Source organism: Triticum aestivum, chromosome 6B, assembly GCF_018294505.1.
Source record: "Triticum aestivum cultivar Chinese Spring chromosome 6B, IWGSC CS RefSeq v2.1, whole genome shotgun sequence".
Taxonomy (NCBI): domain Eukaryota; kingdom Viridiplantae; phylum Streptophyta; class Magnoliopsida; order Poales; family Poaceae; genus Triticum; species Triticum aestivum.
This window is the reverse complement of record NC_057810.1, coordinates 683,603,931-683,620,898: the sequence shown is the minus strand read 5'-3', so window position 1 is coordinate 683,620,898 and position 16,968 is coordinate 683,603,931. Positions and strand designations below refer to the sequence as shown.

The 16,968-nt window shown below is 42.9% G+C and overlaps 1 protein-coding gene across 4 annotated transcripts; it reads right to left on the bottom strand.

The window, feature by feature from the left end:
- Positions 1–1,782: 1,782 nt before the first annotated feature.
- LOC123139220 (shugoshin-1) lies at positions 1,783–6,096 on the bottom strand. Of its 4 annotated transcripts, none has more exons than XM_044559019.1 (17): positions 5,865–6,096; positions 5,623–5,768; positions 5,462–5,499; positions 5,240–5,348; positions 4,742–4,765; positions 4,573–4,641; positions 4,439–4,489; positions 4,258–4,357; positions 4,022–4,079; positions 3,792–3,923; positions 3,559–3,712; positions 3,401–3,466; positions 3,257–3,301; positions 3,060–3,171; positions 2,672–2,729; positions 2,457–2,588; positions 1,783–2,362 (listed from the first exon to the last, which is right to left on the bottom strand). In XM_044559019.1, the coding sequence occupies exons 1-17, from the start codon at positions 5,878–5,880 to the stop codon at positions 2,056–2,058; spliced, it is 1,617 nt and encodes a 538-aa protein (XP_044414954.1). In that variant the 5' UTR covers positions 5,881–6,096; the 3' UTR covers positions 1,783–2,055. The 4 variants fall into 4 exon arrangements, with proteins under 4 accessions (XP_044414954.1, XP_044414956.1, XP_044414955.1 ...); XM_044559021.1 differs by having other exon boundaries at positions 2,457–2,573; XM_044559020.1 differs by having other exon boundaries at positions 3,257–3,298.
- Positions 6,097–16,968: the final 10,872 nt, after the last annotated feature.

Here is a 16,968-nt window from a genome sequence, read left to right as displayed (position 1 = left end):
ATGAACTTTTTTTTATTTAATGAAAAATTCAATGAAATTTTTTTAATAGATGAACATTTTTTTAGATTGATGAACATTTTTTAAATTCGATGAACAAAAAACTGTTTGCGAATTTGAAAAGAAAATTTGCAAAAAAATGGAAAAAAAGAAAAAAGAAAAAAGGAAAGGAAAAAAAGGGAAAATGAGACAACCCATATGAACACCCAGCGCGCGAGGGGGTTGCACGCTAGGTCGCTCGCGGGTGACCTACGCCCCAAATAGGATTCCCCTCATGAATCATGTGTCACCAATTAAAATTAACATCACAGTATCCAAGACATGTTTATAGCAGGCTTCATCCAAATGATTTGCATTGATGGATCGACATAAACCGACTAACTACATAATAATAGTAACTTGGCACTGCAATACGCCTTTATAACAAAGTCAAACTTGTTAGAAGCACAACAACATTAGAAACTATACTTTGAAATACGCTGCCAAAATTTTGGACAACATTTCTATGAAATTGCAGAAAATTGTGCAATGCAAGATTATTTACTTGCACACATAAAAGATAGAAAGTTCGCACATAATTCTCCTACCCAAATATCATGCCCATATATGACATATAACACAAAATTTCTTCAAACAGGACACACAGAAGAGCAAAATACCAGTACCAATTGTCAGCTGTTGGAATTGGAAGAAAAAAATAACTGTTGGAATTCTTCACGTAGCTGCTACACCATGATCGTCTATGGTGCAATGATAGGCTGCAGCGTCGGGGATGGATAAACAGCTATTTTTGCGCCCTCTGCAACAGAAATCTTGAGTCCTCCGTCCACCTCTTCTGGGAGTGCTCGTTTTCGAAAGCCGTCTGGGCTCAGGTGGCAACATGGAATGGCTGCGCTGTGTTGAACCCAAGCAGCCAGATGCGAGGCCGTGCGACCACGCAAATCGTCCGAGACTTGCTCGTCGGGGCAACGACAGGGGCAGCGAAGGGGCTAAGGTCGATCATCATCATCACAACCTGGTTCATTTGGCTGGCGAGAAATGAGTGCACCTTCAGAGGAACCCATCCATGCACACGCAGAGTGATCAGCCAAATTCGCAGCGATCTTGAGCAATGGCGTTTGGCAGGAGCAACCTGCTTAGAGACCCCTTTCGGGGATCAAACGTGAGAGTGTAGCAATCAGTTTTGTCCGCCCTTTTTAGGTCTCTGTTTTTCTCTCTGCAGAGATGTTGCAGCAGCATCAGTTTGTTGATGGCCTCGCTGCTCTCCTGGTACCCTTGTGATCAGTGAGAAGAACTTTCTTTTGTAATCCTCTCCTGCTAAATCAAATGAAAAGCCAGCAAGATGCTGGATCTTTCAAAAAAAAGACATAAACCGACTGACTACATAATAATAGTAAATTTACACGTGCAATACGCCTTTATACCAAAGTCAAACTTATTAGAAGCACAATAAAATTAGAAACTATACTTTGAAATTCAGAAAACGCTGCAAAATTTTGGACAACATTTCTATGAAATTGCAGAAAATTGTGCAATGCAAGACTATTTACTTGCACACATAAAAGATAGAAAGTTCGCACATAATTCTCCTACCCAAATATCATGCCCATATATGACATACTCCCTCCGTCCGAAAATACTTGTCATCAAAATTAATAAAAGGGGATGTATCTAGATGTATTTTAGTTCTAGATACATCCCTTTTTGTCCATTTTGATGACAAGTATTTTCGGACGGAGGGAGTATAACACAATTTCTTCAAACAGGACACACAGAAGAGCAAAATACCAGTACCAATTGTCAGCTGTTGGAATTGGAAGAAAAAAATAACTGTTGGAATTGGCACTGTCATTCAGACATGTCCACGACAAATGGCTATTATCAGTTCTAGAACAAAAGGGGCCGCTGTAGAGTCCATCGCGAGTATGGCAAAATAACATGATACTACATTTTATGCGGGCAAGCAACAGACCTCTACAATCATACAACAAACATGATATTCTACTCCACAAAAAGCAAACGCAAGTGACCCCATCACAAAATGTTACTGGCTGTTCGCTAAGGTCGTCGCATCTTCACGTTCACGGGTATCTCCTTGTAGCAGACAGCCTTTGCTGCTGCCCGCATCGAAGACCTTCTACCTGTCGGCTGCACCAAGGACCTCCCCGCCGCCTGCTCTTCAGAAGGTTCCATCGAGGAACGGCTGTCGCTTTGCTTCTCATCTTTGCTCTGCTCCATCACGACATCTGAGCTGGAAGGGACTACAGGAGCAACAATTTCCTCTTGCTTGGTCTCAAGATTTTCCTTTGTGGCCTCACCAAATTCTCCTGGGTTCTTTCTTGAGGATTTTCTTCTCGGAGATTTTCTGCACATATTTACGGCAACCATGATTCCATGTTCCATTCAGATATAAGTGCATTAGTGAAAGGCAGAAAGATGCATGCACGCAAAGACTTTACCTCGTCTCTTCATGATACGGTGGTTCACTACAAGTAGAATCAAGTTTGGAATTAGCGTCTTCTATGTTTGAGTCCTTTTGACCTCCACATGAATCCAATTTCCGTTTGTGTCCACCCCTAGAAAAATAATTTCTGAGCCAACTGAATATTGTTTCATTGGACAGTGTGATGTACTATCGAGAGCATTTCAAAGATCACTAGAATGATGGGCATACCTCTTTTTTGCTCTTTCTTTGGGTGGTTCTGGCTGTTGAGTATCAAATGGCAGAGATGCTGAAAAGGAATTGCAATTACAGTAAAATTATTATTTTCCCTTTAAAGGAAGTGATCAGAACAATAAAAAGAAGCAGTTAGCAAGTAGTTTGGCCACTTTTCTTGTACATATGAGCATTGAAAAAACAAGGTGTGCTTTTTGTTCAACCATTCCTGTACGAGAGATTCATTAACGATCATAAAGTTCTTAATGAGCAAATGAGCATGCTACGCTTGACTCATTCATAAAACAATAATTATAAGAACCTCAAGTGCAAGCGCGCAGCAACAAAATGTCCAAGATAAATGCAATATAATAGCAAAATACTTGAAGGGAGAGAAGTGCATTACGTTGAGTTTCTGCCGGGTGGATTGGGATCGTATTCGTTGCGTGACTGTCAATTTGATGTGCCTCAGGGTCCTCAATTCTATTAACCACAGAATGAGTTTCTTGTATCTCCTCCTAGTTACATTGCCAGCAACAAGCAGCACCGTGATAAGGATTGGGTAAACAGATTGATCAATTACTGAAGAATTGTGCTGCCTACCTGCACATTTGCTTCTTTCTGCAGATGCTTATTTATCTCGTCCTTCTAATACAGTCAGGCAATCAAGATGTCAGGCGTTGAAATTCAAACTACAACATCTTTAACTATATATATAAGCTGAGTATAACAATGAAATTACTTTACCTTGAGTACTGAAGCCTTTATATGCATTGCTGTGTTGCATAACAGTTCATCTTGTGCTGCCTTCCGCTGCACAACATATCCACAAGTGTAGCATGAAATGAGTACTGCACTGTGAATCATTTTGAACAAAGAACAGAAAAGAGATATCAATATCTTACCATGTCTTCTCCACTATTTGGTTCATCAAGTTCTGGAACACTAAAACTACAAGATGAAGGAACTGCAGTGTCTGTATGCAAGATCTCACAAGATGCTTCTGCCATCTCACAAGACCCTGGGTTTAGTCTAGAAGACTTTCTTCGTACTGTGTTTCTGGTCACATAAACAAAAATTGGTCAACCTACAATCAGATAGTGTTGCATCATGAGCACATTTTGTACATAAATATTACCTCTGATCCTCATGATGTGATGATCCAGTGGGTTGCACATCAGGTCTGCGGCTCTGTTGACATGTGTTGGTCTCTTTTATACCTTCACATGATTCTGACTTTCGCTTACTTGTGCGCGTATTCACTGATGTTCTGAATCAATAGAAAGTCGCTTTGGTAAATCAGGCTATCTAGCGCCCAGCCTGCCAGTGGCATTGCCTCTCAAGTATAGGTAAACAGACAGACAATACCTTTTATTTTTTTTATCTGGTGGTGCTTCTGGTTGGTCTGTATTAAATGGCACAGAGGCTGTCAAGAAATTGACAGAAAACTCACATTAAATTTTCTAAAAGTGGACAGCTGAAGGTAAAGTAGAAACGAAAATTAAGTTGTGTTAAGTAGGGAACATCAGAACCATAAAATGCCATTGCTGAAATGGTTGCCAAGCATAATATCAACATCTAAGAAGGAGAAGAATGAGCTTTACTTTGTGTCTCGACTGAATGGTGCACATTAGCACTGTTGCCCTTGTTATCAGCTTGATGAGCTTCGATTGGTGCAAATTTGGAAGGTGCGGCTTTTAACTCCTGAATTAAATGAGAGAGGAAGAATCTTAGAATTATAGATGAACACGAAGAGCCATTTATTTTGAGGATTGTGCCGGCTACCTGTGAAGTTATTTCTGTTTGCAGTTGGTTATCAGCAGTCGTACTCTTTCGCTGCCAATAGTGCAGGATGGAAAGAAAATAATCAAGCTATCTGTAACAACAGGAAACTAAGTTAAGCCATGGGCGTACTTTACCTCAATTCCCGAAGCCTTTACTTTAAGCACTGCTGTTGCGCATGAAAGCTCATGCTGCAGTACCTTTACCTGCATGTCAAATCCATAAATAATTCCCCAAATCAGTAACCAACATTCTTAGTATTGGCAGTTGAAAATCTCGTAAAGAAAAGAAGCAGTGACAGCTTACTCGATCTTTTGCCTGATTTAGTTCCTGCAGAGAAGCACAAAACACATAGATAGATCAGAAAGTGGCTATACAACCCCACAAAACAAAGTGACAACGTGTGATGCTTTCTTTCATAAGTACAAAATAGATGCACATTAGTTGCTCGAGTTTTCCCTTCAAACTTAGCTCAATACAATACATATAGAACGACCAAACAACAGTATTTCTCTTTGATTCTCGCTCACAGCTATAACTAAGATGTAAGCATTGACACTGCTTGGGTTGGCAACTCGGCTAGTTCCACTGAAATTTTTCGCAGCAACAACTCAAACTTAGCTCAATACAGTACATATAGAATGACCAAACAACAGTATTTCTCTTTGATTCTCGCTCACAGGTATAACTCAGATGTAAGCATTGGCACTGCTTGGGTTGGCAACTCGGCTAGTTCCACTGAAAATTTTCACAGCAACAACTAAAACCATCTAAACAAGAACAGAGATGGAGAAGCAGACGAACCGCGGTGATCTGAGAATGAGCCTGCGCGAGGTGCAGGTTCTGCTGATGCGTGCTGTGCAGCGCAGCACGGAGCTTGTTAATCTCAACGCCGCTGAGCTCAATGATCTTGCTGCGGACAAGACATCAAAGTCAAAACTAGGTTACTGCCTCAGAATTCAGAAACATCAAACAGCCCCTTTCTCATAGGAATGAAGGACCGAGGGGCGAGCGAGGCAGACATACGTTTTCTGGGCAACCAGCTGAGCCAACTTGGCGTTCTCCTGCGAGCAAGCAAGCGAGGGATCTAGGCATCAGCGCGGAAACCGGAACCAACGAACTGCAGAACTGAGCCACGACTAACCGAGCCTGCTGTTTATGCCCGAGTGGGTGCGAGAAGGGGTTACCTTGAGGACGTCGGCCATGGTGTGCCTGGGAGGGCCGGGCCTCCCGGTGTTGGTGATGTCGGCCAGCGCGGCGGGCTTTCCCCCCGACCGGAGGCCGGGGCTAGGGTTCGGCTTCGGCCTCGGGTTCAGGCCGCCGAGCGGCGCCCCTGGTCAGGCGGGGAAGCTGGGGCTTAGACAGCGCGCGGCGGGAGGTAGAAATCGCTAGGGAACGTAGGGAGCTGCGGGTGAGGGAGGAGCTTTACCGGTGGCGGCGGCCATGGAGGGGGTCGCGCGGGGGCGGGACCAGATGCTGAACGCGGGGCGGGGAGGACCCGGGAGCTGCCCGCCGGCGAGGGCGCGGGGAGGTCAGGCAGACGGCGACCGCGGCCGCGGCCGCGGGGAGCGGGGTGGGAGGGCGGCGCACCGGAATCCGGCTGGATTTGGGGGGAGAGGAGTGGACGGGGGGGAGAGAGGGGCGGAATTCGAATTTCGGGGGATGCGACTGCTGCTCTCTCTGATCTCTCCTTTTTTTTCTCTCTGCGCGTAGCCGTGGGCTCGGAACCTGATGGGCCGAGCCTCACATGGGCTGGGATGGGCTAGGCTGATTTTTTTTCTCTGCGCGTAGCCGTGGGCTCCTGTTAGGTTTCTCGCTGGGTTTCTTGTGCTGCCACGTGAATGGAAGCAGACGTTTACAAAAACCTATACACCTCCGAGCGGGTGACAGAAATGGAACAAGTCCTTGATACTGTTCCACGGAAGGTTACACAGGAGATGAACGAGGCCTTGAATGCTCCATACAGCGGTGAGGATGTGAAAGCGCTTTTTTAGATGTTCCCGACACCACGGCATGATGGTTTCCCAGCCTATTTTTTCCAGCGTTATTGAAAACTGTGTGGAGAGGAGGTTACCAAGGTGGTGATCAAAATTGTGGAGGGAAGGGAATCGGTTGCATGTATCAACAATACAGTGTTGGTTCTAATCCCTAAGGTAAAAAAACGCTACTATGCTGTCACAATTCAGACCCATCAGCTTATGTAACGTGTTTTATAAGATTGCCTCGAATGTGATATCAAACCGTTTGAAGCTCATCCTCCCGGATATAATCTCTAAAGAGCAATCCGCCTTTGTCGCAGGTAGAGTGATTACTGACAACATTATCACTGCTTATGAATGCCTCGACTTCATGAAGAGAAATAAGGCAAAGAAGCATCAGTTTTTTGCATTAAAACTGGACATGACGAAGGCCTATGATAGAATCGAGTGGCCTTACCTCAGAGCAATCATGATCAAGCTGGGCTTTACTGAAAGATGGGTGAATATAGTTATGTTGCTGGTCACCACTGTCAAATTTTCAGTCATGTTTAATGGGAAGAAATTGGAGAAGTTTGAGCCATCCCGTGGAATCAGACAAAGGGACCCCATATCTCCGTACTTGTTCTTGCTAGCGGCAGAGGGCATGTCGTGCCTGTTAAAATCCAAAAGTGAGTCATCAAACTTAAGTGGTCTGCAAGTGGCACCGTCGGCGCCACAAGTAAGCCACCTTTTATTCGCTGATGATAGCCTGCTGTTTTGTAAGGCAAATAATAATGAAGCCAATGAGGTGAACCTGGTCCTGAACAGTTATTGTCAAGCTTCAGGCCAACGTATCAACTTTGCAAAATCCTCCATATATTTTAGCAAGGGGTACCGGAAAGTACAAGACTTGAGATCAAGGACTTGCTACATGTCCCAAATGAAGCACTTAACGAAAAATATCTAGGGATGCCATCAGTTGTTGGAAGCTCAAAAAATGGTGCCTTTAAGTATTTAAAAGACCGTTTATGGAGCAAGGTGCAGGGGTGGATTGAGAGCACAATGTCAACCATAGGGAAAGAGGTGCTAGTCAAATCGGTGGTTGTTGGGTAACGTAGTAATTTCAAAAAAATTCCTACGCACACGCAAGATCATGGTGATGCATAGCAACGAGAGGGGAGAGTGTTGTCTACGTATCCTCGTAGACCGAAAGCGGAAGCGTTAGAACAACGCGGTTGATGTAGTCGTACGTCTTCACGGCCCGTTCGATCAAGCACCGAAACTACGACACCTCCGAGTTCTAGCACACGTTCAGCTCGATGACGTCCCTCGAACTTCGATCCAGCCGAGTGTCGAGGGAGAGTTCCGTAAGCACGACGGTGTGGTGACGATCTTGATGTTCTACCATCGCAGGGCTTCGCCTAAGCACCGCTACAATATTATCGAGGAGGACTATGGTGGAGGGGGGCACCGCACACGGCTAAGAGATCAAGAGATCAATTGTTGTGTCTAGAGGTGCCCCCCTGCCCCCGTATATAAAGGAGCAAGGGGGGAAGGGGCGGCCGGCCAGGGAGGAGGCACGCCATGGGGAGTCCTACTCCCACCGGGAGTAGGACTCCCTCCTTCCTTGTTGGACTTGGAGAAGGGGGGGAAGAGGAGGGAGAGAGAGGAAGGAAAGGGGGGGCGCCGCCCCCCTCTCCTTGTCCTATTCGGACTAGGGGGGAGGGGCGCGCGGCCCAGCCCTGGCCGCCTCTCCTCTTCTCCACTAAGGCCCACTATGGCCCATTAAGCCCCCGGGGGGTTCCGGTAACCCCTCGGTACTCCAGTAAAATCCCGATTTCACTCGGAACACTTCCGATATCCAAATATAGGCTTCCAATATATCAATCTTCATGTCTCGACCATTTCGAGACTCCTCGTCATGTCCGTGATCACATCCGGGACTCCGAACAATCTTCGGTACATCAAAACACATAAACTCATAATGTACTGTCATCGAAACCTTAAGCGTGCGGACCCTACGGGTTTGAGAACTATGTAGACATGACCGAGACATGTTTCCGGTCAATAACCAATAGCGGAACCTGGATGCTCATATTGGCTCCTACATATTCTACGAAGATCTTTATCGGCCAGACCGCATAACAACATATGTTGTTCCCTTTGTCATCGGTATGTTACTTGCCCGAGATTTGATGTCGGTATCCAATACCTAGTTCAATCTTGTTACCGGCAAGTCTCTTTACTCATTCTGTAATGCATCATTCCGTAACTAACTCATTAGCTACATTGCTTGCAAGGCTTATAGTGATGTGCATTACCGAGAGGGCCCAGAGATACCTCTCCGACAATCGGAGTGACAAAACCTAATCTCGAAATACGCCAACTCAACATGTACCTTTGGAGACACCTGTAGAGCTCCTTTATAATCACCCAGTTATGTTGTGACGTTTGGTAGCACACAAAGTGTTCCTCCGGTAAACGGGAGTTGCATAATCTCATAGTTGTAGGAACATGTATAAGTCATGAAGAAAGCAATAGCAACATACTAAACGATCAAGTGCTAAGCTAACAGAATGGGTCACGTCAATCACATCATTCTCCTAATGATGTGATCCCGTTAATCAAATGACAACTCATGTCTATGGTTAGGAAACATAACCATCTTTGATTAATGAGCTAGTCAAGTAGAGGCATACTAGTGACATTTAGTTTTGTCTATGTATTCACACATGTATCATGTTTCCGGTTAATAGAATTCTAGCATGAATAATAAAAATTTATCATGAAATAAGGAAATAAATAATAACTTTATTATTGCCTCTAGGGCATATTTCCTTCAGTCTCCCACTTGCACTAGAGTCAATAATCTAGATTACACAGTAATGATTCTAACACCCATGGAGCCTTGGTGTTGATCATGTTTTGCTCATGGAAGAGGCTTAGTCAACGGGTCTGCAACATTCAGATCCGTATGTATCTTGCAAATCTCTATGTCTCCCACCTGGACTTGGTCCCGGATGGAATTGAAGCATCTCTTGATGTGCTTGGTCCTCTTGTGAAATCTGGATTCCTTTGCCAAAGCAATTGCACCAGTATTGTCACAGAAGATCTTCATTGGTCCCGATGCACTAGGTATGACACCTAGATCGGAAATGAACTCCTTCATCCAGACTCCTTCATTTGCTGCTTCTGAAGCAGCTATGTACTTCGCTGCTGAACGGGACCACTTGGAATGTGATTTCTTTAGACCTGTAATTCTCCGGCATGCCGAATACCACATTCAGTGTGATTTTTCCCGCACATCGTGCTTCCCGACTAGGGATGATTTGCCTGAAGGTCATGCTGCTTCGCTCAATGCGGCTCTTGTCAATTTCCATCTTATTGAGGGTTTCCTCGTAGATGAGGTGTAATCCGCTTCAGTCATCCATGAGCACTTTAGTGAGCCGAAAGCCGTCCACGATTGGACTAAGGACTAAAGCGGCTGGTGCCCGGACTGTTCGAAATTGAGGTTCATCACTGGCATTGAAAGTTATGGCAGTGTCGTTCCACGGATTTATTGTTGCCACGTGGCAAACTTCGGCGAGGCTACGGAGAGCTCGCTTGCGCCTATTATTTGAGGTGAATGTCTCGAAGACTATCAATACCGTATTGTTATTCTCGGCGGGATGTTGTTCTGCAGTGTGGTTGATGAGGAGATCCTCGCCGCTCTTCTCTACCTGCCGGAGTATCCAACATGCTCTAAGGCTATGTGTTGGTATGGTATCCGGTGTGCTATGAATTTTGCATGGCCCATTGAGCCATTCCTCCAATACGGTTCCACGCCCTGCAGCGGGCCTTGGTTTTTTGGTAATTGAATCGGGTGACTCGCGAGAGTTTACCCTTTTAGTTCGGACGAAGGGTTTGTTGAGAGCCGGATTGTCCTAAAAGTTTCTTTGGGTTTTCCAGGCGCTTTCCATCGCGCAGTACTTCTGTACTATGGCCGCTAAGTCAGCAAGGTGTACTATGTCACGGCGACTTATAGCGTTGAGGATCCCCTTGTCCGTGCAATTTTTGCAAAAGAATGAGATTGCGTCTTCCTCGTGACAGTCCTTTACCTTGTTTCTCACAAGGAGGAATCTGGCCCAGTAGTGATGTACTGTCTCTTGGGGCTCTAGTCTGATATGGGAAAGATTGCTTAAATCTGGGTGGGTGGGCGGATTTAAGTCTGAACTCAGACCCGACCTAAGACCCAGGGGAAGAGGAGCTTCCGAGCTTGGCAGCTTGGGCTCCGGGATGTTGCCCAATTTTTCCGGCCCGCCGCCCAATTCTAAGTTCGGGTTTGGGTCATGTCCTCCCGCGAGCGGGTATCCGGCTCAGAGAGCTCGGAGATCCAGACATAGTTCATCCTCAAAATAGAGGGATAATCCAAGTGTTGCTCTTCCACTACCGCTATCTCATGGGTGACCGGCGGAGAGTTAATCTCCCTTTGGTCGGGTTTAAGCCCAATCCGATCATAGTCCATAGCGACTCCCAAAGCGGCGATGTGATCCAAGAGCTCATTAAGTGAGAAGAGCTCCATTGGATCCATCTGTTCGGCGAGTTCTGAATTGACGTGGAGGCTATTTTGGATGACCCGAGAAGTCATCGTCGGCACGATAGCCGATCATGCGGTTATGACGAAGCCGCCTAGTCGGAGAGTTTGGCCTAGAGCCAGGGCTCCCCCAGAGGTTATGTTGTCCTTGAGAACGAGACGAGCCATCAAGCCTTATAGCGACGACACAGTGGAACTCTCAATGAAAGCACCAATGTCGGGGTCAAAACCGACGGATCTCGGGTAGGGGGTCCCGAACTGTGCGTCTAAGGCTAATGGTAACAGGAGGGTGGGGACACGATGTTTACCCAGGTTCGGGCCCTCTCGATGGAGGTAATACCCTACTTCCTGCTTGATTGATCTTGATGATATGAGTATTACAAGAGTTGATCTACCATGAGATCATAGAGGCTAAACCATAGAAGCTAGCCTATGATTTTGATTGTTCTTTTCCTATGGACTAAACCCTCCAGTTTATGTAGACACCGGAGAGGGCTAGGGTTACAGAGTCGGTTACAGATAAGGAGATCTAATATCCGAGTTTCCATGCTTGCCGTCCACGCCAGGGAGCGTCCCATCCGGACACGGGACGGAGTCTTCAATCTTGTATCTTCATAGTCCAACAGTCCGGCCAAAGTATATAGTCCCGCTGTCCAGATACCCCCTAATCCAGGACTCCCTCAGCGATATTTTTGGAACAAACGCAATCCAGGAGACTTGGAGTGGACGTCAAGAAGCAGCCAAGGCAGCCACGAGGGTGGACGGTGTGCCCTAGGGGGGGCCTGCCTCGTGGGCCCCTCGTGGCTCCCCTAACCGACTTCCTTCTCCTATATATATCTGCGTACCCCGAAAACATCCAGGAGCACCACGAAATACTATTTCCACAGCCGCAACCTTCTGTACCCGTGAGATCCCATCTTGGAGCCTTTTCCGGCGCTCTGCCGGAGGGGGAATCAATCATGGAGGGCTTCTACATCATCTCCAAGGCCTCTCCGATGAGTTGTGAGTAGTTTACCACAGACCTCCGGGTCCATAGTTATTAGCTAGATGGCTTCTTCTCTCTCTTTGAATCTCAATACAAAGTTCTCCTCGATCTTCTTGGAGATCTATTCGATGTAACTCTTTTTGCAGTGTGTTTGTCAAGATCTGATGAATTGTGGGTTTATGATCAAGTTTATCTATGAGAAATATTTGAATCTCCTATGAATTCTTTTATGTATGATTGGTTAGCTTTGCAAGTCTCTTGGAATTATCAGTTTGGTTTGGCCTACTAGATTGATCTTTCTTGCAATGGGAGAAGTGCTTAGCTTTGGGTTCAATCTTGCAGTGTCCTTTCCCAGTGACAGCAGGGGCAGCAAGACACATATTGTATTGTTGCCATCGAGGATAACAAGATGGGGTTTATATCATATTGCTTGAGTTTATCCCTCTACATCATGTCATCTTGCTTAATGTGTTACTCTGTTCTTATGAACTTAATACTCTAGATGCATGATGGATAGTGGTCGATGTGTGGAGTAATAGTAGTATATGCAGGCATGAGTCGATCTACTTATTGCGGACGTGATGCCTATATACATGATCATGCCAAGATATTCTCATAACTATGCACCTTTCTATCAATTGCTCGACAGTAATTTGTTCACCCATCATAATACTTATGCTATCTTGAGAGAAGCCACTAGTGAAACCTATGGCCCCCGGGTCTATTTTCCATCATATAAGTTTCCAATCTACTTCATTTTGCATTCTTTACTTTTTAATCTATATCATAAAAATACCAAAAATATTTATCTTATCATATTATCTCTATCAGATCTCACTTCCGCAAGTGGCCATGAAGGGATTAACAACCCCTTTATCGCGTTGGTTGTGAGGTTCTTGTTTGTTTGTGTAGGTACGAGGGACTTGCGTGAGCCTCCTACTGGATTGATACATTGGTTCTCAAAACTTAAGGGAAATACTTATGCTACTTTGCTGCATCACCCTTTCCTCTTCAAGGGAAAAACCAATGCATGCTCAAGAGGTAGCAAGAAGGATTTCTGGCGCCGTTGCCGGGGAGGTCTTCGCTCAAGTCAAGACATACCAAGTACCCATCACAAACTCATGTCCCTCGCATTACATTATTTGCCATTTGCCTCTCATTTTCCTCTCCCCCACTTCAACCTTGCCGTTTTATTCGCCCTCTATTTTCCATTCGCCTCTTTTTCGCTTGTCTCTTGTGTGCTCGTGTGTTGGATTGCTTGTCACAATGGCTCAAGATAATACTTAACTGTGTGACTTTTTCAATACCAATAATAATGATTTCCTTAGAACTTTGATTGCTCCTCTTAATGATGTTGAATCTTGTGAAATCAATGCTGCTCTGTTGAATCTTGTTATGAAAGATCAATTCTCAGGCCTTCCTAGTGAAGATGTCTCTACTCATCTAAACAACTTTGTTGATTTATGCGACATGCAAAAGAAAAAGACATGGATAATGATATTGTTAAATTGAAGTTATTTCTGTTTTCGCTTAGAGATCGTGCTAAAACTTGGTTTTCTTCTTTGCCTAAAAATAGTATTGATTCATGGAATAAGTACAAAGATGCTTTCATCTCTAAGTATTTTCCTCCCGCTAAGATCATCTCTCTTAGAAACGATATTATGAATTTTAAGCAACTTTATCATGAGCATGTTGCACAATCTTTGGAGAGGATGAAATTAATGATACGTAATTGCCCAACACATGGTTTGAACTTATGGATGATCATACAAAAAAATTATGCCGGATTGAATTTTGCTTCTAGAAATATTTTAGATTCGGCCACGGGAGGCACTTTTATGGAAATCACTTTAGTTTAAGCTACTAAACTCCTTGATAATATTATGGTTAATTATTCTCAATGGCACACAAAAAGATCTACCAGTAAAAAAGTTCATGCGATAGAAGAAATTAATGTTTTGAGTGGAAAGATGGATGAACTTATGAATTTTTTTGCTACTAAGAGTGCTTCTATTGATCCTAATGATATTCCTTTGTCTACTTTGATTGAGAATAATAATGAATCTATGGATGATAATTTTGTTGGTAGGAATAATGTTGGCAACAACGCGTATAGAGGAAACTTTAATCCTAGACCGTTTCCTAGTAATTCCTCCAATAATTATGGTAATTCCTACAACATTTCTTATGGAAATTTTAATAAGTTTCCCTCTGATTTTGAGATTAGTGTTAAATAATTTATGAATTCTCAAAAGAATTTCAATGCTTTGCTTGAAGAAAAATTCCTTAAAGTTGATGAATTGGCTAGGAACATGGATAGAATTTCTCTTGATGTTGATTCTTTGAAACTTAGATCTATCCCTCCTAAGCATGATATCAATGTGTCTCTCAAAGCCATGAGAATTTCCAATGATGAATGCAAAGAAAGAACCGCTAGGATGCGTGCTAAGAAAGATTGCTTTGTAAGAGAGTGTTCTTCTAGTTTTCATGAAAATAATGATGAAGATCTAAAAGTGATTGATGTGTCTCCTATTAAATCTTTGTTTTACAATATGAATCTTGATAATGATGGGACTGGATATGAGTCAACTTTAGTTTAAAAGGTGTTCCAATAATTTGGAGTTTTTAGATCTTGATGCTAAAACTGGTAAAAGTGGGATTTAAGATGTCAAAACTTTACACAGCAATGAACCCACTATTTCGGATTTCAAGGACTTTAATTATGATAATTGTTCTTTAATAGATTGTATTTCCTTGTTGCAATCCGTGTTAAATTCTCCTCATGCTTATAGCCAAAATAATTCTTTTACTAAACATATTGTTGATGCTTTGATGCAATCTTATGAATAAAACTTGAACTAGAAGCTTCTATCCCTAGAAAACTTTATGATGAGTGGGAACCTACTACTAAAATTAAAACTAAAGGTCATGAATGCTATGCTTTGTGTGATTTGGGTGCTAGTGTTTCCACGATTCCAAAAACTTTATGTGATGTGCTAGGTTTCCGTGAGTTTGATGATTGCTCTTTAAACTTGCACCTTGTGTATTCCACTATTAAGAAACCTATTGGAAGGATTAATGATGTTCTTATTGTTGCAAATAGGAATTATGTGCCCATAGATTTTATCGTTCTTGATATAGATTGCAATCTTTCATGTCCTATTATTCTTGGTAGCCCTTTCCTTAGAACGATTTGTGCAATTATTGATATAAGGAAGGAAATATTAGATTCAATTTCCATTAAGGGAAAGCATGGAGCACTTTCCTAGAAAGAAAATCAAATTACCTTATGAATCTATTATGATAGCCACTTATTAATTGAATACCAAAGAGGGCATTACTTAAATATATCGCCGCTTTTATGCCTAGCTAGGGGCGTTAAACGATAGCGCTTGTTGGGAGGCAACCCATTTTTATTTTTGTTACTTAATTTTTGTTCCTGTTTAGTAATAAATAATTCATCTAGCCTCTGTTTAGATGTTTTTTATGTTTTAATTAGTGTTTGTGCCAAGTAGAACCTATAGGATCATCTTGGTTGAAAGTTAAGTTGATCTTGCTGAAAAACAGAAACTTTTACACTCACGAGAAAAATTCTAATAAATCACAGAAACGTGATTTTGAGTTGATTCTTTTTGAAGTAGATCAATACACAAATTTAACAGGACTTAATATTTTGGTAGGATTTTTAGAGTTCTAGAATTATTCGAAAGTTACAGATTTCTACAGACTGTTCTGTTTTTGACAGATTCTGTTTTTCGTGTGTTTTTTGCTTATTTTGATGAATCTATGGCTAGTATCGGGGGGTATGAACCATAGAGGAGTTGTAATACAGTAGGTTTAACACCAATATAAATAAATAATGAGTTCATTACATTACCTTAAGTGGTGGTTTTTGTTTCTTGCACTAACGGAGCTCATGAGATTTCCTATTGAGTTTTGTGTTGTGAAGTTTTCAAGTTTTGGGTAAAGATTTAATGGATTATGGAATAAGGAGTGGCAAGAGCCTAAGCTTGGGGATGACCATGGCACCCCAAGATATTCAAGGACAACCAAAAGCCTAAGCTTGGGTATACCCCGAAAGGCATCCCCTCTTTCGTCTTCGTCTATCGATAACTTTACTTGGAGCTATATTTTTATTCACCACATGGTATGTGTTTTGCTTGGAGCGTCTTGTATGATATGAGTCTTTGATTTTTAGTTTACCAATATCATACTTTTTGTACACACCTTTTGGGAGAGACACACATGATTCGGAATTTATTAGAATACTCTATGTGCTTCACTTATATCTTTTGAGCTAAATAGTTTTGCTCTATGTGCTTCACTAATATCTTTTAGAGCATGGCGGTGGTTTCATTTTGTAGAAATTATTGATCTCTCATGCTTCACTTATATTATTTTGAGAGTCTTTTAGAACAGCATGGTATTTGCTATGGTTATAAAATTTGTCCTAATATGATGAGCATCCAAGTTGGGTATAATAAAAACTATCATAGGAAGTGAATTGAATACTATGATCAATTTGATGCTTGATAATTGTTTTGAGATATAAAGGTGGTAATGTTAGAGTCATGCTAGTTGGGCAATTATGCAATTGAGAAATACTTGTATTAAAGTAGGCAAGTCCCGTAGCATGCACGTATGGTAAAAGATGTGTAACAAATTTGTTGCATGGGGTGCTCTTTTGATTGCATTCCTTATGTGTGGAGGTCGGGATCGCGCGATGGTTAACTCTGACCAACCCTTCCCCTAGGAACATGCATAGTAGTACTTTGCTTCGAGGGCTAATAAAACTTTTGACATAAGTATATGAGTTGTTTATGACTAATGTGAGTTCATGGATTATACGCACTCTCACCCTTCCATTATTGCTAGCCTCTACGGTACCGTGCATTGCCCTTTCTCACCTTTAGAGTTGGTGCAAACTTCACCGGTGCATCCAAACCCCGTGATATGATATGCTCTATCACACATAAACCTCCTTATATCTTCCTGAAAATAGCCACCATACCTACCT